This window comes from Eptatretus burgeri, chromosome 8 (assembly GCF_056783735.1).
Source record: "Eptatretus burgeri isolate ZD-2024b chromosome 8, Ebu_testis_v1, whole genome shotgun sequence".
Classification (NCBI taxonomy): Eukaryota; Metazoa; Chordata; class Myxini; order Myxiniformes; family Myxinidae; genus Eptatretus; species Eptatretus burgeri.
In genome coordinates, this window is record NC_140968.1 from 55230853 (window position 1) to 55252650 (window position 21798).

The following is a 21798-nucleotide window of genomic DNA, read 5'->3' on the forward strand; positions in this document are numbered from 1 at the left end:
CGCTGACCTCCCAGACTCGGAGCGGGCACTCATCATTACACCACCGAGTCTGGTTAAAACGTGTTTCCTTACAGCTCTGCTTGCTTTATTATTTTGCATACTTGGGGACAATGGCTTAAACAAAACCTGTTGCTGAAACGAAGCAGCTGTTGTCTTTACTGATGGCTGGAACATATTTTTGTCTCAGTTGCTGGAGGAACTGCAAATTGCGCAAACCAATGGAGAGTCAAGGGAGCTCTTGGAGCTCCTGGCCAAACCTCATGTTCAGGTACATTCTCTAAAAGTCTAAATGGTCCCAGATTTGCGTGTGAAATAATTGATACATTTGGAGGGTTTTTGGACCCAACAAGCCTGGTTTGCCTTTTTTTCTTCATCCCGCACACCATATAACTTCTCAGTATTTGCTGAGACACCATCTTGACCCAAGCTTGCTTCTCACTCCACTCTGTTCTTACAGTGGAAATCTTTAAAAATAAAAGTATTAAAAAAAAAAAATTAGTCAGATGTCTGTTTTTAAAATTCTGTTTAAATGCGTTATGTTAACTGTTTGGCAGGCATTGTTGACCACACATGACACTGTGGCTCGCAAGGACTTCTTGCCAACATTGCCACCTCTTCCCAACAATTTTGAGGATGTTGATGAAGAGACTGTGAAGATTGTTCATCTCGTAAAGAACAAAGAACCCTTGGTGAGGATTCGAGTATCTTCAGGGGCCTTTTTCACATTGCATTTACAGACGGAATGAGGTGGTCGTGGATTGATAAATTGATGACTATGTTGGGAAAACGTGTGTGTGTGTGTGTGTGTGTGTGTGTGTGTGTGTGTGTGTGTGTGTGTGTGTGTGTGGTCAAGGAAGGAATAGATATTTGGAGGAGGTTGGATTAATGAAAGGGACTGTGTACAAAGTTGGAGGGGTATTTTTTAATCGCTGACTGACTTGCTAATATTGCATAGTCTTGTATTTCAATGTTGAAGATTACACTCAGGTTGCAAATTTTTGCGAGCAGCTTTTATTGTTCCATTTACAAAAATGTATTTTCGGATGCAATTGGCCGTTGGCCTTCGGTGTGGCATTCAACCAGTCTTTCATGAATTAATGCAAGATGAGGTGTTTATTGTGGGCAGATATTCTAGATTATGATAGTATTTGTGTGGGATTGACCACAATAATAACGCTTCATCTGTTACTAAAAAGAGGAAAAGGTGGTTTGGGTGAGTGGAGGAGAAGAAAGGGGATGGAGATGATGAAGGGGGTGATGATTATAAGGAGGGAAAGGTGTTGTTGAGTGTAACCTCCATAATGCGGGATTTAGAACGTAGAACGGCCCAGGGCTCAAAGTACGATATCCCCCTCACTTGGGTCAGGGGTCGTGATTCATGGACCAAGTTCTGAAGTTTTGGTGTGTGCATGTGTGCTCTCTAAATGGTTCCTGTTGTCACAGAATAATCAAAATAGTACCGTTGGAAAGCTAATCATCAATTTACTTGGAAGAATTATTTCAAAATTTAAAATGTGTCTGGTTGATCATGAAAATGCCTTTTGCAGGACTTGGAGCTTAATGTAGTGGTTCCAACAGTGCTATTTCTATTGCTCTGTGACAGCAGGGACCCTTTCAAATAAAGCATGATGGATACTGAATAGAGCACACACAATTTTATATTCCGGTATATCGGAATACTTCTTGAAGCAAGAGAAAAATATCAAAATACACAGGAGTGCATAAACAACAACAACCACAGCCATGGTGACAGTGGCAACAGCAGCAATTACAGGGGACCCAAACGCCCAGACCACCTCGACACTAATCTATCCCTTGATACCCGACAAAATAGATATGATGCCTCTTTTTTTTTTTCCGATTTCCGAATTATTATAAAGTAAATTTGCAATTAAAAGTCCATCATCTTCTTCAGATTTGCCGTAACGTCACACACGGAAGGTGACCACCAGATCCATACTGTGCATGGGTTGCATCACAGTACGATTTAACTACAACGGTGAATAATTTTCGATTTACAACAAATATGCCGAGTTGATGCATTCTTGGTGATTGTAGAGTAATATAAACAGATCGCTTCATGCTACACCAATGGCTGAAAGACCCTAAGTTTGCCAGAAATTTGACGAGGTTTGTCCAAAATACCTGAGTGTGGATCGGGCCAACAAATTGTCTGCTTTTGTGCTCGAGACATTTAACAGAGCACTGTTGTGAAATAACAGAGATTGTTAGATCTTGTGGTTATCTGCCACGATTGAGAGAGGATGCCATCCCCACGATTAAGTGGCAGAAACTGCTGGCACTCAAAACTGTAACACCATCTTTACCCAGCTCCCAGCACATGTACACTGATGATTTGAGCAGTGAATCAAACCCCTGTTTCCATTATCTGGCAGTTACCACAAGAGCACCTTAAAAATCATTATCTATTATCAACACAAATGTTTTGCAAAACAAATGAACCACCATGTACTGTATTTATCGTGGAGAGAAAGTATGTATATCATCATCTACTCCGAGCGGATTTGATCGACGACACTAACATTGAGTCCCCCCCCCCCACTCCCACTCTGGTATATACTAATATAGTAATAATACTCACCACCATCTCACATACCCCCCCCTTCCACAATACCCACCACCATCCCACACCTCCCTCCACCATATCCCCACAATACCCACAATCACTCCCACAATACCCACGATCATCCCCCACCCCTTCCTCCCTCCTCCACAATCCCCATTCACTTGGGAGGGACATGAACACCTCACAGACATGACGGTGGGACACTGCACGGACACAAATGGCATCCTGGAAAAGTATGAAACGGGATGATACTGTAACATACAAGACACCTGGTCAGCCTGCAATGGTGGGATGAAGCATTCGTCACCCTTTTTGTCCGCGATGTCTGAGTGTCCTGGGTGGTGCCCGTGCTGTCGGGCAATGAAGGGTATTTCTACTCGAGTTATATAAAAACAGATTTATCAATTAATACAAAATCCCTCCCTTATAGACCGTTGATTGAACGGAAAATTAAACCTTACTGAGCTGAAGTGATCATGAGAGCAGCATTTTCATATTCACAAACGCTTCCTCCTTCTTCGTCTGAATTGCTCGCGCAAGACTTGAAACGATACAGCTCCACAATTCCCCCAAAAGCGTTTTCATTATTAATTTTGTCTCCAATAGTTTCTTGAAAATGAGCATTGGGATTTTGAACATTCTGAGAACCATCAGTGTTGCTAATGACTTGAATCGGGATCGGAATCCGAGCTCGACATGCACCGCTTCTCTATGTAAAACCGCAGATCGGTTCAATATGGATTCCAGATGTGATGTCACTGGCGAAATCGAAAATCTACACTTGTGGGGTTTGGTTTTTTTTGACACGTGATTGGCAAAATTTTTTTTTCCCCACCATTCAAATTAAACTGTGATTAATGATTCTCAATGGTTTTCAGAAAAAATACACTTGAATTTGGGTTCCCCTTTAAATGTTTTAAAAGATCCTTTTTGATGTGTTGCACTTAATTTTACATCATCGTTGAGAATCGCAGATAGCCATTTAATCTGCTCGTGAAGAGCAACATGCTGTCTTTTGATTAAATCCATCATCGAAGCAATGCGTCTTTTATGCTTGTTACGGAAACGCCACTTATTGTGGTATTTGAGTGCATAGATTTTGTGAATTAACCATAACCTGCATGAAATGCTTCTCGTGTTTTGTCTTTCAGGGAGCCACTATTAAGCGGCATGATGTCTCGGGTGCCATCGTGATAGCTCGTATTATGCGGGGAGGAGCTGCTGACAGGAGTGGTGAGAACTTTTTTGGGATGAGCCACAGTGTGGATGTCTGTGAGGACTGAGAGCAATTTGAAGGCATCATGCTTTTTCAGATTAGCTGAGTGAAAATTCTTGACGAACATCTGCGTTTGTATCCTCCTAACGAGGTTTTGGTGCAAGTTTCCAATGGTCGTGGCTTTACTCGTGCCGTGGTTTTATGTTCCGAATTCCAGACTGCACACCAACACTTCAATAGTGAAACAAAACGGTTTATTAAAAGGGATAAGGAAAAAGAGAGGGCGTTTTAACAAACCAAGCAAAGCGACTATTAAATCCAGCACGTCCTTCGCTTAATTCCGTCAGCTTGTCCATTATCTTAGGCCCACGCTCTCACACACGCAAAGACAGGAAAGCGATGAGACTGAAAACACCTTTCCACTTGCATGGTGGTTGTGGTGTCTGGTACTGGGCTCATTCGCGAGACGTGCTGTGCTTCCCCTTTCGGGCTCTTGTGCTCTCGTTGGCAGGCCATTGCTTCTTCACTTCTTCTGCCCAGGGACTCTCAGGATTTGAACACTCTGCGGTGCTCATTCAACCTGCTCAGCTTCTTGTACACCCTTCTTCGTGCTCGTGCCAACCACTCAACTCGCCCCTCAAACCACTCACGACTCACCCGCACTGACAACTCAACTCAACTCTCCTTTCTCTCTTGTCTTCTCTCTCCAACTGCCATTCTGCATGGCTTTTTATAGTTCTACTGTCCTCTTTCCCAGGCGCTGATTGGCTGCATGCTGTTCTTCTGGTGGATTTTATTCCTCTCTGGGGGGGGGGGTGAGGGGATTTGCTGGCTCAAGTACAGGAGTTGATGAGTGTGTTTGAAAGAACCCATTCAGACAGATTACAAATGGGAAACTATTTGGAGGAAGAGAGTGGAGGGATGGTGGGGTTGTTCTCTGCTAAACTTGCTTCGACCCATGTTCTACCATTTCACACGGAAACCAAACACTTATGCTGGATGTTTAATCATGAAATAACTCGTCTATCTTGTCCCTGTTAGCTGCCATGGCTTTCCCTGCAATACTGTTATTTATCTTGTCTGTTCATGTAATCGCAAAGATGTAACAATTAATGAAGCAAGAGAGATCTCTGTACAAGCCTTTCTGATGATGAACTTAAATAATTGGAAAGCATATGTAGCTAGAATGGCACTCGGTAGAGCGCATACCTCCTCCAGGCTGAACAGTTTAAGTTTCATATGACACTGATAGGATCTGCATCTGGACCTAAACAAAAATCGAATTGGCTTGTTACTGTCAACTACCCAACTTTTCCACCATGTTTTGTCATTTGTCCACAACTTTTTTAAAATATCATGTTTTAAATCGTTTTTGGCCCTACCTCTCAATGGTGAAGAATCCACTTTGGAAAATTCAAAAATAATTATCTTATCCGGATCTTCACCAATATCGAATCAATTCATTCTTGACGCACAACCAACCTGTCCACCAAGTTTCATTTGAATTCGTCCATAACGTTTTGATATCCTGCTCACAGAAAGACAAACAGGGGTGAAACCATAACCTCAATCCACCTAAGGTGGTGTAGGTTATCATGACCATCATTGAGGATTAACTTTAGTTACTTATTTATTTATTTATTGATTTAAGTGAAACTTTCGTGAAATTCCAATAACACAGAATTGACCACTGAAAAAATATTTTTCTTTTACTTTGCATATCCTTGTACGTTGACGTGTACCATTAAGTGGAACCTTTGCTGTTAACATAATTTGATTTGCTGTTTAATGATCTCTGTGATCCTTGGTTCCCCGATTGGATCTTTCCTACACTTTATGATGTCAAAGTAGGACATCATTTGTAATTGCTCAAAGACCAATAAATAGTGTGAATGATTATGTTCTCAATCTCTAATGAAAACTTACAGGTGTAGATGTGACAAAATGATAATGGCTCTTCTTGATTTGTCTCAATAAGTGAACAACCTTTAATGTAAATCTAATCCCTTTAACCAGTTTAACCTCTTGATTATGCAAAATATTCAAAAGTTTAAAACGCACTTGGACAATGATGGCTTACTATGTGCATCACACCTTCATCCTTTCTGACTCGTGCCATCACAATTACCTTCATTTATAACATTGTTCTGTGCATGGCTTGTGAAATCCTTCAGGTCAAGTCAAGTCAGGTATGGGAGCATGCACCAGAGCAGTGTGTCTTTGCATCCACTTTCTGCCGGTACTCCAGTGGCCCCCGTCTCGCCATCACCCAGGCAGATTCCTGGCCCATCCCCATCTCCTTGAGCTGCCGATCAACCTGCTGAAACCACGAGGCACGTGGTCGGCCCATTGGCTTCCTCCACTCATGAGGCTCCCTCCCTAAGAGAATCTGGTGATCAGGATCAGCGTCAGGAAAATGAGCCACATGTCCATACAGCCGCAGCTGACGCTCACGGACTATGCAAGTAACAAATCTCATTTGAGTCTCTCTCAGCAACCACTCGTTGGACACAAAGTCCGACCAGCGATAGCCAAGGACTCTCCATAGAGACCTGGTACCAAAGGAATGAAGTCTCCATCTCAGATACCTGGTCAGAGTCCAAGTCTCACATTCGAAGAGAAAGACTGGAAGCACCTAAGTTTTGACCAAGGAAACCCGTAATCCCACTGGTTCCGACTCTTCATGCCCCCAAAAGGATATCCAGAGTCTGCAAAGATTACTGCATCATGTGTGACATCAAGATCAGAGATCTTGACATTCCCAAACGATGCACCGCAGCTTGATATCTCCGACATCCTCTCCAGAATCCAGTCCATGCAAGTGCTGAAAAGTGTGGGGGCCAGTACACACCCCTGATAAACTCCAGTAACAACTGGAAATACTCTTCCAGTCAAAAGTTTTAGAACACCCTCATTTTTCAGTTTTTTACTGAAATTTAAGCAGTTCAAGTCCAGTGAATAACCTGAAATGGTACAAAGCTAAGTGGTAAACTTCCAGATGTTTTAAAAAAAAACGTTTGGGTTACCAAAAATTTAAAAAAATGTAAATTTCAGTTGATAAATAAGGCCCTTTTCAGGTAACAAGTAATGGGTTAGCAACTGCAGCTGTTCTGCAGCAATGGAAGTAAATTAAGCCTTGAAAGTTGATGCAAACAATTCCTGCAGGTGTCCCAAATTTTGTTGATTAGTTACAAACCCTCTGTCTATAAAAGCAGTGTTGGAACAAACTGTGTTGCTATACCTTCTGAATCATTATTTTGACAATATTGCATTACAGGAAGTAGTATATTGCTATCATAATGGCAAGAAAAAGACAATTAAAAAAGGAAGATAGACAGATCATGATCTATATATTACTAAAGCTCTCATCTTGTATGTATGTATATTCCCAAAATTCAGCTAAAATTGTACAGGATAGCGCAAAAATTTGAGGGCCACCTTACTCACCATTCTCCTGCGGTGTGCAGTATCAAGTTTTGTTCAAATTGGGCAACGAAAAAAATTATTAAAAAATCAATTCCCGATTCAGTCAAGTACTCTTCGGGAGTATTTGATCAATGCAAACAACCTTAGCGGTATAGTTTGCTGGAGCTATCTTTTTTTTTATCTCTTGAAATGTTTTTTTTCATCAACCGCTGTCACAACGGGAACCCAACGGGTTCATGGGTCGTCCAGTAACCCTTAAAATTGTCAGTCTTTCCTTTGGAGGAATTGCAAAATAAGCCAAGGTGTGAGTGAGTACAGTTTCCTACACCATCAAAAGGCACTTGGAAACTGGAGGAAACTCTGACATGAAGATGTCTGGCAGACCCAAAGCCACAACACAATCAGAAGACAAGTTTCTGAGTCAACCGCTTGCGTGATAGGCGGCTCACAGGACAGCAGCTCCAAGCACCTGCTTAACACTGGTCAGAGTAAGGAAGTCTCAGTTTCAACTGTGAAGCGAAGACTTCGAGCTGCAGGTTTGACAGGTCGAGTGGCAGTAAGAAAGCCATTGCTAAGATGGCAAAATAAGACAAAGAGGCTTGCTTCGGCCATGAAGCACCGCCAGTGGACTACTGAAAACTGGAAGAAGGTCTTACGGAAATGAATCAAAATTTGTAATGTTCGGTTCATCACGCAGGGGTTTTCTATGCCGTCGATTCGGCGAAAAGATGGTTCCTCAGTGTGTGACAGACTGTCAAGCATGGAGGAGGAAGTGTGATGATCTGGGGCTCTTTTGCTGGATCCAGTCGGTGACTTGCACAGAATGACTGGCACCCTGAACCAAAAGGGTTACCACAGCATTTTGCAGCACCATGCAATACCCTCTGCTCTATGCCGAGTTGGTCAGAGGTTCATCCTACAGCAAGATAACGACCCAAAACATACCTCCAGGCGATGTCAGAACTACCTCAGAAGAAAAGAACAAGACGGTAGGTTTCAAATCATGGAATGGCCAGCACAGTCTCCAGACTTAAACCCCATCGAGCTGGTTTGGGATGAACTGGACAGAAGGGTGAAAGCAAAGCAACCTACAAGTGCAACACATTTGTGGAAACTTCTGCAACAGTGTTGGGAAGAACTTTCCAAACAATATTTGATTTCCATTGTAGAAAGAATGCCACGAGTGTGTTCGGCTGTTATATCTGCAAAAGGTGGCGACTTTGAGTCAAAAATTTAGATTATATTTTGTTCAACAAAACTATTCCACGATTTCTTTTTTATCTGCAATTGTTTATTTGTTCTATGCTTTAATTTCAGAGTACATTGAAACATGTAACTGCTTAAATTTCAGTAAAAACTGGAAAAATGGGGGTGTTCTAAAACTTGTTTGACCGGTAGAGTAAGTCAGAGATTGTATCAGCACTCTCAGTGCCAGAGTATAGTTTAGACATCAGATTGATCAGTTTTGCTGGCACCCCACAAAGACCAAGAATCCTCCAAAGGGCATCCCAATTCACTGAATCTAATGCTTTGCAGAGACCAAGATAGGCTGCAAGCAACCTCTGCCAAAACTCTCGTCTGCATTCAGTGAAGACGCGAAGGGCAAGAATACGATCAATCGTTGACCTCTTTTGTGTAAAGGCTGACTGCTCTGAGTGTTGGTGCTCAAGCAGATGGTGGAGAACCCTCGATAATTATCCAAGCAAAGACCTTGCCCTGCACTGAGAGCAGCGTCACCCCTCAGTAGTTATTGCAGTTCTGGCGATCTCCCTTACCTTTAAAAGAGGGACAACAAGGTTCCTCTTCCAGTCAGTTTGGATGTTGCCTGTGTTCCAGGCAGAGCACAGAACAGCATACAACGACACGAGTACAGCATTTTCACCAGCCTTGAGAAGTTAAGCATGGATGCCACAGATCCCAGGAGCTTTACCCCATGTCAACCGGTTCACCACAGCCTATGTTTCCACAAGCGAAAGTGGGTCACAGTTGATTTGGAGGGTCAGCAATGGGGAGAGTAACACCCCTGACATCAAATTCAACAACTGGTGGATCAGCCTGGTGCAGCCATTCAAAGTAACCAGCCCAGCGGGCCTTCACTTCAGACTCCTCTGTCAGGAGCCCACCACCATCCGCTCTAACTGCAGTTCACTGAGGGACGGGCTTGGAGGAACGCAATGTGCAAATTCCCCTGTAAGCAGGACGAGAATCACTTGACCACAGGTGATGCTCTACCCCCTCACAGATTCCTCGCACATCGGCTTCCTTGTCCACCCTCAGCGTACGTGCAGTTTTACGCCTCAACTCCCTGAACAGCTCAGCTCTGCCATTAAGCTTGGCCCTGCGACTCTGTTCAATGGTATCCAGTGTCCCCTTGAGAGACAGAAATTCTTTTTTGCCCTTTGGTGAGTTCCAAGACATTCACCGGCAACATCCAGGATGGTGGTCTTGAAGGCGCTTCATAACTTTTCAAGATTCCCCAAAGCATGCAGACCCCCCCCCCCCCAAATCCCCACTCAGCCTGCTTGCAAACTCCTCAGCTACCCTTTTATCACTGAACTTGCCAACATCTAGTCCAGCTGGGATGGTACTATTCTCCTGGATATCAGCTGCAATTTCAGAGTTGCTACCAGAAGCCTGTGGTCAGTATTGAGGAACTGAACACTCCGGTAGACCCTGCAGTTCTGCATTATCCTTTAATGACAATCAACGAGCACATGGTCAATCTCCTTTGACGCACCACCAGCATTGGAATACCAAGTCCAGCGATGAGCCTGTGGGCACTGAAACCATGAACCAGCCACCCTAAATCCATGACTTCTTGCAAAGTCAAGGACCTTAGTGCTATTCTGGCTCACAGTTCCAGACCCATGGGAACCAACATGTCTCATCGCCATCCCTATCAGTTCCAGTCAATGCATTGAAATCCCCCAAGACTAGAGAAGTATCTCGCCTGAGGCACTGATCAACCACAGACTCGAGCGTGGCATCGAATACGTCCTTCACGGTGAGATCACTCGCCTCAGGCAGGGCATATACAGAGACCAGGGAAATGACACCCAAGGAGTGATGAATCCTTCATCTCATAATACACACGTTGACCGGTTTTAACTTGATTATCATTTGAGTCAGCTTATTGGACACAGCTACAGCAACTGCTTTGGCATAGTAACCATCAGAGTGACCAGACCAATAGTAGGTGTAAGCACCTGCCTTGATCATGCCACCATCCGCTCTCCGAACCTCAGAGAGTGCTGCAATTCCGATGTTCAAACGTTTGAGCTCAGATGATAGCAGAGACAGTTGATCATCCTCTTTGGGAAAGGACATTATAGGCACCCACCCGAAGGGACCGCCTCAAGTTAACCCAAGGAGACCGCCGTCTGGTGTACGACACCTCAGCACCACCCCGACACACACTACTTCAATCTGACCCGGGAGGGTTACCCCATAGTTTTCCTCCTGTCATCGGAGTGAGTCCTGAAGGCTTTGCTCCAATCCCGTCATCCGGTGAACTGCCCTGCAGAGGGCAGCTGCACAGGAAACCTTCCCCACGTCGTGGGTTTTCAATTTTCTTTGCATTTTTCTTGTTTTGCAGAGTGAAGGGTTTTACGGTTGACCGAGTACAAATCCTGCCACTGACCTCAAAAAAAGTAACCCAACTGCAGGATGACTTCCGCAGACAGTTGGGCACTAGATATGGATGGCCCTTGGCTCACAAGGAGCTCCTCAGCCCTGTGAAATCCTTCCTGGCTCACAATCTTTTGCTTGTCATCTTGGTGAGGAGCAGTGCCGGTGAATGGATTAGCCTTGTCGTTGAAGAAGTATGCGAGCATTGATTGAATTGTTTGCAAATGCTGAGTGAAGACCGATGATCTCATTGGCAGCATCATCTGCTAAAAGACATTGGTTGTCCTTAACACATAAATGTGCTGTGTGTTAAAGGAAATTTAGCTGAGCACTGCCTTTTCAGAAATTGTGCTTGGAGATGCTATCACTCTGTTAAAAGTTGTTCGATGTAAGAGAGCAACTTGCATCAACATCAACATCAAGAGCAACTTGCAATGTGCTCCTTCGACTGCTTGGTGTTGGACTGAAACTGCGACTTCAACGATTGCTTTGCACCTTAATTACTGTTTGTGTCTTGGTGTAACAAAACTGCAAAAGTGAAATTATGGTGTAATTTGAAAAAAATAAGTCGATTGCAAGAACCGTTCTCTAACAGTGGTGTGCACAAAACTCTTCCCCTTCATTGGACATACTTTTTTGCCCGCCAACCTCCCCACCCCCCAATTCCTCACCCCTTAATTCAATCGTACAACTTTGACTCCTGTGAATCATTAAGAATGAGTCTTACAGAGATCCACCTGATAAAGGAAGGCCATCATGTGAGTTAAATGTGATTTAAATTTTATGACTGTGAGTTCCATCACATGAATGCTCTGTGCCACAGGATTGATTCACATGGGCGATGAGCTTAAGGAAGTGAATGGGGTTCGAGTTGATCATAAAGAACCAGAGGAAGTTATCCAAATCCTGGTGAAGTCTTCAACACTGAGTTTTCTATGAAACGTTGGTGGTTTATCATTGGGTTTTCTGTTATTAACGCACCTCTCTCCATTGGATCTGCATTTGTTTGCTTGACATTCTGTAAAGCTCATCTCATATTAGTGTTGTTTTAATTTTTCTCCCACCACTAAGTGTTTTTTTTTATTTTCTTATTTTATTGCAGGCACAATCTCAAAATGCACTTACTTTTAAGATTATTCCTGCTTTGAAAGAGGACATCTCTCCAAGAGAAACGAAGGCAAGTGTGATGCAGTGACATGTTGCAGTGTAGAACACTGAGATGTCAGTTGGTAAAATTTCCATTTTAAGTCTGAAAATATGGTGAAAGCTGCCTCTTTCCTTTGCAGCTCTTCCTGCATGCTCTCTTTGACTACCAACCCTCTGAAGACCCTGCCATCCCTTGCCGTGAGGCTGGCTTGGCATTCTCCCGTGGAGATGTGCTGCAGGTAGTGAGTCAGGATGATGTTGCCTGGTGGCAGGCTCGACACACCGGTGGAAGCCTGGTACGAGCAGGCCTCATTCCATCAAAGCTATACATGGAAAGGTGTGCTCTTTCCTCATGTCATCCTTTCATAGTTACACTTGTGGTTTATTGGATTTGCTATATATGCAAGATATCCCTTATTGTCGTGTGTGTGTGTGTGTGTGTGTGTGTGTGTGTGTGTGTGTGTGTGTGTGTGTGTGTGTGTGTGTGTGTGTGTGTGTGTGTGTGTGTGTGTGTGTGTGTGTGTGTGTTTGTGTGTGTCTGCAACGCGAGGCTCCACAGCACGAACCTGCGAACCGATTTCGATGAAACTTTGCCAACAGGTGGAATATATACTGGGAATGTGCGCGTTTGAATTTCGTTGCCAAGCAACCACCCGTTGCTGTGCAGCGGCCGAAAAACCGCGTACAGTATTTTCAATACTTGTCCTTCAGTTTTGAATGTAGAGAAACGAGACTTCGGAATTAAACACTTCGAGATATTTAGAAAATTTTAATCGAGCCAATTTTTGTTTGAGGTTTTATTTTTCAAATGGTAGTCCTTCAAAAATCGGGTGTCTATTTGCCGTCATTTAAGGTGTGTATGCAGTGTTTGTAAGGGCTCAGTCACATTTGCCACGGCGGCCGTGGGGTCTTCAAAATCTACAGCCACTAGCAATTATACGGCGGCCGCAGTATTTCCACGGTCACACAATGTAGCAGTCACATATGTTTTTATTTTTCGGGGAGCCGCACGGCGTATTTAGAAATTGTGGAGACCGAAAATGTGGGGGTGCCATACGGTCTTTGATTTGATGTTGCACGGTGACCTTAGGGCGTTCCTGCGGCGGCCATATAATTTTCAAGGCAGACGCAAGGTGCCCGCAAGGTGACTGCAGGGGGACCGCAGGGGGGCCCGATGGCAAACGTGCGGCCAGACGGATGGTAACGAGTGGGTTCTTTTTTTTTTTTGTTACCAGTTTTTTTTTGTTTCGGCTTGTCGAATTGCTACGGCGAATGTAGAAATGAAAAAAGTTATAACTCCGCGCTATAATTCCACGGTGACCTTACGACCTGTAAATATAGCCAAACGGCGTAGGGTCACCCTGAGGCCACCACAGAAACTCTGCGGCCGCCGCACGTTTGTCAATTCAGAGGGCGTACGGCCGCTGTATCCTCACCGTAGAGCAAATGTTGCTTCGGCCTTAGGTCTTAGAAATTGTGGAGACCGAAAACGTGGGGTTGCCATACGGTCTTTGATTTGATGTCGCACGGTGACCTTTAGGGGGCCCTGCGGCGGCCATATCATTTTCAAGGCAGATGCAAGGTAGCCTCAAGGTGCCTGCAAGGGGACTGCAGGGGGGCCCTAAGGCGAACGTGCGGCCAGACGGATGGTAACGAGTGGGTTTTTTTTTTGTTTTTTTTGCCATTTTTTTTGTTTCAGATTGCCTAATTGCTACGGCGAACGTAGAAATGAAAAAAAAGTTAGAACTCTGCGTTATAATTCCACAGCGACCTTACGACCTGTAAAAGATAAGCCAAACGGCGTAGGGCCACCCTGAGGCAACCGCAGAAACTCTGCGGCCGTCGCACGTTTCTGTCAATTCAGAGGGCGTACGGCCGCTATATCCTCGCCGTAGAGCAAATGTGACTTCAGCCTAAGGAACGACACAGTCGTTCCACCTTCGATCACTCCTCGATCCAAACGTTATTGACCAAAGTGAAAAGGATCCAAAATAAATGGAATCACCGGCATTTCTGTCTTTGTGGATTTCTAATAATATGTTTATTTATTTACCGAAAACTATTCCACAACCCACACACCACCGTCAATTATTTATTTATTTCCTGAAAACGATTCCACAATCCACACACCACCTTCAATTATTTATTTATTTACCAAAAACGATTCCCCACCCACACACCACCTCCAATAATTTATTTATTTACCGAAAACGATTCCACGACCCACACTCCGCCTCCAATTATTTATTTATTTGCCGAAAACGATTCCCCACCCACACACCACCTCCAATTATTTATTATTTAAAGTGGGAGTGGTGTAAGAAAGTGGGCGTGGCTTTTGAAACATTGTGTGGCTCAGGAGGTGTGGTCAAACAAGAGCATTGAGAAGTTTATTGGGTTTTCCGTGTGTGTGTGTGTGTGTGTGTGTGTGTGTGTGTGTGTGTGTGTGTGTGTGTGTGTGTGTGTGTGTGTGTGTGTGTGTGTGTGTGTGTGTGTGTGTGTGTGTGTGTGTGTGTGTGTGTCTCTGCCTGCAACGCGAGGCTCCACAGCACAAACCAGCAAATGGATTATTTTTCAAATGGTAGTCCTTCAAAAATAGGGTGTCTATTTACCGTCATTTTTTAGGAGGAGTGCCAGTTGGCAAAATACGCAATAGGAAAAAAATCTTGCCAGGCAGAGGAACAATTGTATGTGAACCAATACGTCTTGGCAATTAATCTTCGTCGGTGCATCGGTCAGAATGAAAAGAATCGTATCCAGCGCTTCGATCCTAGCGAATCCCTCGTCGCCTACCGGTTTGTTATTGTTGTTGTCTTCTTTTCTTTTCTTTCTTAAAATTATTTCCGTCACCTAAGGTGGACGGAGGTTATGTTTTCACCCCTGTTTGTTTGTTTGTTTGTTTGTTTGTTTGTTTGTCTTGTCTGTCTGTCTGTGAGCAGCATATCTCAAAAAGTTATGGACAAATTTGGAAGAAATCTGACGGATAGGTTTGGTGTTGGGCAAGGATTAATTCATTCCATTTTGATGAAGATTTGGAAATGGATCCCGATATGAGGATTTTAACTTTTTAAAGAGTGATTCTTCACCATTGAGAGTTGGATAGCACAATATTTCTAAACGTTGTGGACAGGCTATAAGTTGATTTGGTGACAAGAACAAGCCCATTAGATTTTGGTTTCGGTCTGGATGCAGATCCAGCCTATTGGTGGGAAACAAAACGTAAGCTGTTCAGCCTCGCGGATGTATGTGCTCTACTGAGTGCCGTTCCAGTTATCAAATTGACTTCAGGCAATTTGGCTCGCATTTTGGCACCCATTAAAAATTTCCCTGAGGATATTGAGTAAACCAGAGTCACTTGCATGTAGATCAGTCCTGACGGTGCAAGTAGATGGAAGATTGTTAATGAGCTACCTGGGTTTTATTGACAACCCCGTGGTGTGAGAATTCTCATACCAGCTAGGTTTAGAATCCAAATCCTAAATATTACTCGCATCAGCTGAATTTGAACCTGTAAGCTTGAGGGTGCAAATGCAATATCCCTACCACTCAGCAACCACCTTAACCAAGTTGGTATTGTTTGAATCCCTTTTGTGTTGTGGAGAGTTTACAGGCATAGTAAAACTGTAATGCAGAATGTTGTTTACTGAAAATTTTGAAATGGGGTGTAGACTTTCTGTAGGTACCGTATGTGAAACATTGTGAACTTTAAATGATTCTCGGCCACATATCGTGTTTTGGAGGAAGAACCTCTATTGTGGTGACGATTGCCAAAGGTTGAAACCATTCATAGATTAAGCAATTTGCTTTAGATTGGTGTGTGGAAGGTGAACGGGATAGAAATGCCAACATATTTTTGCTTAAAGTGATGCTGACATTGAGGGGGTTTCTCTTCCATAGGCGGCTGGCTTCCAAACATACCATCTCACCCCTGACACCACAGAAGAAAAATAAATCTCGTCTGTGTAAGCTGTGTGAAGAACACGCCGTGCATCCACTACTTGTACACACTCATTTTGATTTGTCCGTCGGTATTTCCTCTCCCTGAACCTCGTTTGTGTGGATTGTCTAAATAGCATCCAACAGTCTCTTAACTTGTCTTTCCTGCTCTTTTTTTTTTTCTTCTTTGGTTTGTTTCGTTGTTTTCTTGCTGCATAGCCAACGAACCAGTGCATAGTGGTAGGTGTGCACTCGTCTATTTCTTCAATTTCCTCACTTTTATGATTGCTATTTATATATTTATTTTTGATACCTAAATGTTTGTTTGTTTTTGTCTTTTATTGCCTTGCCTATTCGAAAGAGGATGGAAATCCAGGTATGTGCATTATGTATTAGCAGTATGTTTTGCGAGTATGATCGGGTGGTTTGTTCGCTGTTTGCTACTTTGTGTCAGAATGTGGGTCGTGGATTATTTTGTGTGCTTTGATTTGCAGGATGATGACTTGGCATTGTTTTTTTTTTTTAAACCACCTGAACAAACTTACTTTTTCAGTATGTTGGCTTCTTTGGCTTTTGCCAAAGGTTAAGAAGCATTTGATATTTCTGTTCCAGACGAAAAGTGAAAGAAATGGATAATACTTTGGATCAAAAATGCATCTACAATACCTCTTTAATATGTGAAACACGAGGTGAAACATCTTTAATTGATGCATTGATTGGTAGACTTTCTCTTGGACCAAAGAATAAAAATTGGAAAGGGATCATGTATTTAATATGCAATCAAAAATGGTGAAATCTTCCTACCCCTCCCTCCCCATTGCTCATTGATCCCACTTCTCCCCTTACCCTGATCTCCTTCCAAATGATCTTTCTTCCTCCCTCTCTTCTTTTTCTCATTTTATTACTTCTCCTCTATGAAATGCAGATGTTATAAATCTACTGCCCCATATAGCAGGTAAAACCTGCTAGAATCCTGATCCGATGTACCATACTCTGTGTTACGGAGTGCTGGTTCTGCCGAAGCGGTTTCCAAGCCTGGGTCATGCTGCGCAGTTTTCCATCCATATCCCAGCAGTAGTTGATGCAGTAATTTGGGATTTGTTAATGGTGCCGTCGATAGCGCGGGAAGGACACCGTGGGATTTTTAACTTCCATTAACTATTGCCGACAGATCGAATGCCAGTTTAACGTCCATCCGAGGGACGACACATTAACGAATCACCCTGCCTGTGAAACACGGAGATGACAGTTTATAGCTGGGTTGGAATTCAAACTCAGGCTAGACAGTGTTGAGCTGAGTGTGCATACTTCTTAGCCATCCTTAAACCCAAAACAAAACCTGCTACAAGTCTCCCACCCAAAACAGAAATGCATATGTAATAAATAGACTGCTGTGAATAACTGATATTGGACACCCCGGTGAATACCTCTGGGTCCACATGAATAATGCAAAGCTGAAAGTAATAAATTCTTCCTTTTAGACCTCGGCTATCTTTCTGGATCTCTCAGCAGCGCTGCTCGTTGCTTGATTTAATCGTTATTGGTGTCCATGTTAATGTTGTTGGTTTTTTGTTTGACCTCTCTCAAACCTGATGTTCTGAGTAGTCTCGTTTGCCATCGCTGACTTTGTTCCATTGCACTGGACTATAGCTGCTGTCTGACCTTTTACCCCTGTCTCCTCCTCCTCTGGCAATGACCTTTTCCCCTTACAATTTTGAAGAAGAGCCTGGCACTGACAGTGAAGTATACATTGGTGAGAGCTTTGCCATTTAGCTTGCATGTCTCCATTTGTTGGTTCGCATAGCTAACTTTGACGTTGCCTTCATTCCACACAGGTTCCATCAACATTACGCGCGTTTTTGGACCCATGCACGCTGCATCTTTTCACGTAGATGTTGCAACAACGATGTGTGACAAAAGACAGATTTTGATGAATGTGTTTGTCACCCAAAACCACTTTCAACTCATCCTTGTTTTTTGTTGTTTTTTTTTTCTCTCAGTTGTCAGGCAGGGAGGGTGATTTGGACTTTGTTTGCCACATTTACATTGAGGCATCGAATAACACTGAAGAAGGAAACGGGATTTTCGTCAATTGATCGCATTTAATGTCCCCAGTTTGCAGTGCAAGCATATTTACTGCTGTTTCTTTTGTATGCAGCAGATGGCTGTGGTTGGCATAATTTGCTTTGGAAATGAGGCAGGGAGGGTGCTGCAGTGTCGCTGATGCAGTTCCCCCTCCAGGTTAGAGTGCAAATTTGTAATTTGACCATGGTTCCAGCGATAGCTCATCAACGCTTCACAAAGGACAGCTCGCCTATGTAATTCCATTTTGACATTTTCATTTTGGCTGGCCAACATAGTTGGAGGCATTGTTGTCAAGAATGGTCCTGGAAGTACTGTGGCAGAATAAATTTGCATTATCACAAAGTATAACTTTGTCTCAGAAAAGAAGTGGCCGAAAGGGTGAACAAAATCGATTTTTGCTTGTTTGATAAGCGTAAAGTCTTTCTGGAGCTTTAGTGAAAAGATGGCTGAATTTGTACCTGACGCCATGACCATCGCATTTGACCAAAGGTTAATGTGTGATAGATTATTCAAGGTTATGCAAGGGGGTGCTGAGTGTTTGCAACAAATCCATTGGCATGTTCCATCTTCCTGGCACATACAGGAAGGCTTGTTCAGTATTATGTGCCCAGTGCTTATCAAAATTTTACGATTGTGACATTAGACAAAAATAACCAAATAAAAAGGTATTTTTTTTTTCAATTATTCTTTTTTACTGTGCATAAGTTTGATTATACATTTCAACTTGAAGGGCACTCTGTGGAGCGCATACCTCTGCCATTCCCTGAACCAAAATTTAATCGACTTGTTTTTCCCACCAAACCAACTCATCCACCATGTTTTGTCATAACTTATTCACAACTTTTTGAGATGCGCTACAGATAGTTTTTGGCCCCATCTCTCAATGGTGAAGAATCACTTTAAAAAAAATTTTCGAATCTGGATTGGCATCTTCACCAAATGGAATAAATTAGTCCTTGTCATACACCAAACCTATCCACCAACTATCGTCCGAATCCATCCATAACTTTTTGAGATATCCTGCTACATATCTGTTTTGGCCCAATCACTCAATGGTGAAGAATCACTTAAAAGATTATTGGATCCGGAGGTTATGTTTTCACCCCTGTCTGTTTGTGTTTTTCTGTCTGAGCAGGATATCTCAAAAAGTTATGGACGGATTCAGATGAAATTTGGTGGACAGTTTGGGTGTCTGACAAGGAAGAATTTTGGAACTTATTATCCTTGATAGATTCTTAACACATTACAAATGTTGTCTCAAATTATGTGTGAGTGACTGTTAGGTGGTGTATTGGTTCAGCACAATGTTAACGCTTGTATACTTATGATTCTATATGAATCAATCTTTATTGTGAAGGATTGTGTAATGTTTGTTGAGCTAAGATGTTTATTCCAAAAGCGGTGCACAGTAAAAAGTTGCCAAGTTATAATATTTCAGTTTGGCTTTAAGCTGTGTGGGAAGGTTGCAAGAGTTCAGGGAATTTTCTGGTTACTGTCGGATAATGTGCTGTCATATGGCACACAAACGATATCTAGCAGTTTCTAAAGAACCGAGTAATTTTGAGTAGTTTGTGGAGGGTGGGACTTTCATGAAAATTATTTTCCCGAGCATATACAAATGGCAAAGCAATGAGAAGAGAAGTATGAAAAGCCAGTCGTCAGTTACTTTGATGTATACAATGTCGTTCCAGAATACTGCATGTATTGCTTGTGCCTTACCAGTTCAATGCACGCAATTTTGGACTTCACCCAATCGATGTCCAACTGCCGGTTAGACATTGATTGATTCATGAACCTTAGTTTTTGGCAAATACAATGGGAATTCCATTGATTATCCTTAATATGGTGAAGATCTATAGAGAACTACTAGCAGGGTGTGCTTACACATTGTGTAAGCATACGAACCGTGCTTCCCCATTGTCTTGGGTCGCTCACCTGCATTTGTTTTTTTTTCATCTATTTATACAGTATTTTAATTTATGGATGCTTTCAGACGGTTTTGTGATTTTTAAATTTTTTTTTATTTTTTTATTTTCCTGGTATATTAGCTTTGATGTCAGTCAGCACACAAAATTTCAGCTTTCTACGTCGCCTGGAAGGTACTGATCTTTAATATCAGTCAGTGGTTAGAAAGAGCTTTATATATTAGATATATTATCACTTACCTTATTATTATTAGCTCTTGTACTCAGCTCAGCAGGTCATTAATCTGGTAAGTTCCCAGCCTTAAAGGCCCTGTCACACCTTGACGATTTAGCCAGCGTATGCCGACGTATGAAAAATTTAGCTAAAACGCTGGCACACGTCGAATACGTTATGGGTAAGTTTGTATACATTAAGAGCACGCTGGCATATGTCGTAGTACGCCGAGCTGTTAGACAAATTTTCCATGCTTGAAATTTTTCGACGTATGACTCTCACGTTCTGTATACGTTGGCATAAGTTGTAGGCACGTTATGTGATCGTTGACACACGTCGACACACGTTACTTGTAAGTTACTCATAAGTTGAAACACGTCGAGGTAATGTTTAGCGTACCCGAAACTTATTTCTAAAGGCCCGGTCACACCTTGACGTTTTAGCCAGCGATGGCAACGTGTTAAAATTTATGTAAAACGCTGGCTTACGTTGAAGTTTTGATGTTTTTTTTTAAAGATTCGGACGTATTCATAGCGACTTGGTCTTATGTATAACGCATTGGTAACAACACAGAACGTTTCGTTGTGTTATAGATAACTTATACCAACGAATGCTGAACCTGTTGTCGGCCTACACAACCGATGCCCAACGATAGTCTAACTTAGGCATAGCGCGTTGCACGCATCGCCGACGATGTCGTGACATAGCCTATTAAAAGGCTGACGCACAACGATTCGAATCATAACTGCCGTAGAAATGGAAGGGTCAACATCGCGGTCACACCTTGGCGATCTTGCCAGCGTATGCTGACGTAACAAAAAGTGTGTCTAAAACGTTGGGGCACGTCGAATACGGTATGGGTAAGTTTGGTATACGCTATCATACGTCGTAGTAAGTAGAGTACGTCAAGAAATTTTGAACATGTTCAAAATTTTACGACGTACTCGGCGTATGACACACGTTCCGCATGCGATGGGGATAAGTTTTACACACGATATGTGGACGCTTACACACGTCCACAAAGGCTACTTATAAGCTACTCATAAGTCGAAACACGTCGCGGTAATGTCTTTTTTACGCGAAACTTATTTATAACTTATGTTTGACGTGCTTTGAACCAATTCTGTACGTAGTCCCAACCAACATCGACGTATGTAGACGTATTCAAATGACGTCTTCCGGTCGACAAAAAAAATAAAAGAACGTGTTTCAAACTTACAACTGCCATATGAAGACATGTTCCCAGCGGTTTTTGGAATTGGTATATAAAAATGGTGCTCATAAAAGGGGAACCCAACAGAGTTTTCGAGTCCTTTTTGAGTCGATGTCCATGTCAGCGGTAACAGTATCAGTATCAGTATTAGTATTAGTAGTAGTTTGTTCATGTTGGCAGTAGTAGGTGAGTGTGAGGGGGAGGGTGTGGGTTATGATGGATCGTCCTTGGATCCGCATGTCCACGAGTAGGAGACAAGTTTTCACCATTGTTCGAAGTTGTTCGGGGCTAATTTTTAATGGGAATTTTTCAACAATGAGCTATGGCTTGTTTTTACGATTTAGGTCTATTCATAACGGGTTGGACAAATGCACAATGAACTAATAATGTGCGTAGAGCGCTTTGATTACTTATAGATACGAT

General features: G+C 42.8%; 1 protein-coding gene across 4 annotated transcripts in view; it reads left to right on the forward strand.

Moving 5' to 3' along the window:
* Positions 1-21798, forward strand: part of MPP7 (MAGUK p55 scaffold protein 7) — a 94001-nt gene that overhangs the window by 30907 nt on the left and 41296 nt on the right. For 3 of the 4 annotated variants that reach the window (XM_085892152.1, XM_085892151.1, XM_085892150.1), the window contains 9 exons: positions 188-268; positions 555-689; positions 3739-3820; positions 11680-11765; positions 11959-12033; positions 12143-12339; positions 15900-15964; positions 16158-16178; positions 16300-16314. In XM_085892152.1, coding sequence (XP_085748278.1) covers positions 188-268; positions 555-689; positions 3739-3820; positions 11680-11765; positions 11959-12033; positions 12143-12339; positions 15900-15964; positions 16158-16178; positions 16300-16314 — 757 coding nt within the window. The remainder of the gene's footprint in view (positions 1-187; positions 269-554; positions 690-3738; positions 3821-11679; positions 11766-11958; positions 12034-12142; positions 12340-15899; positions 15965-16157; positions 16179-16299; positions 16315-21798) is intronic. The other variant, XM_085892153.1, reaches the window with a different exon arrangement.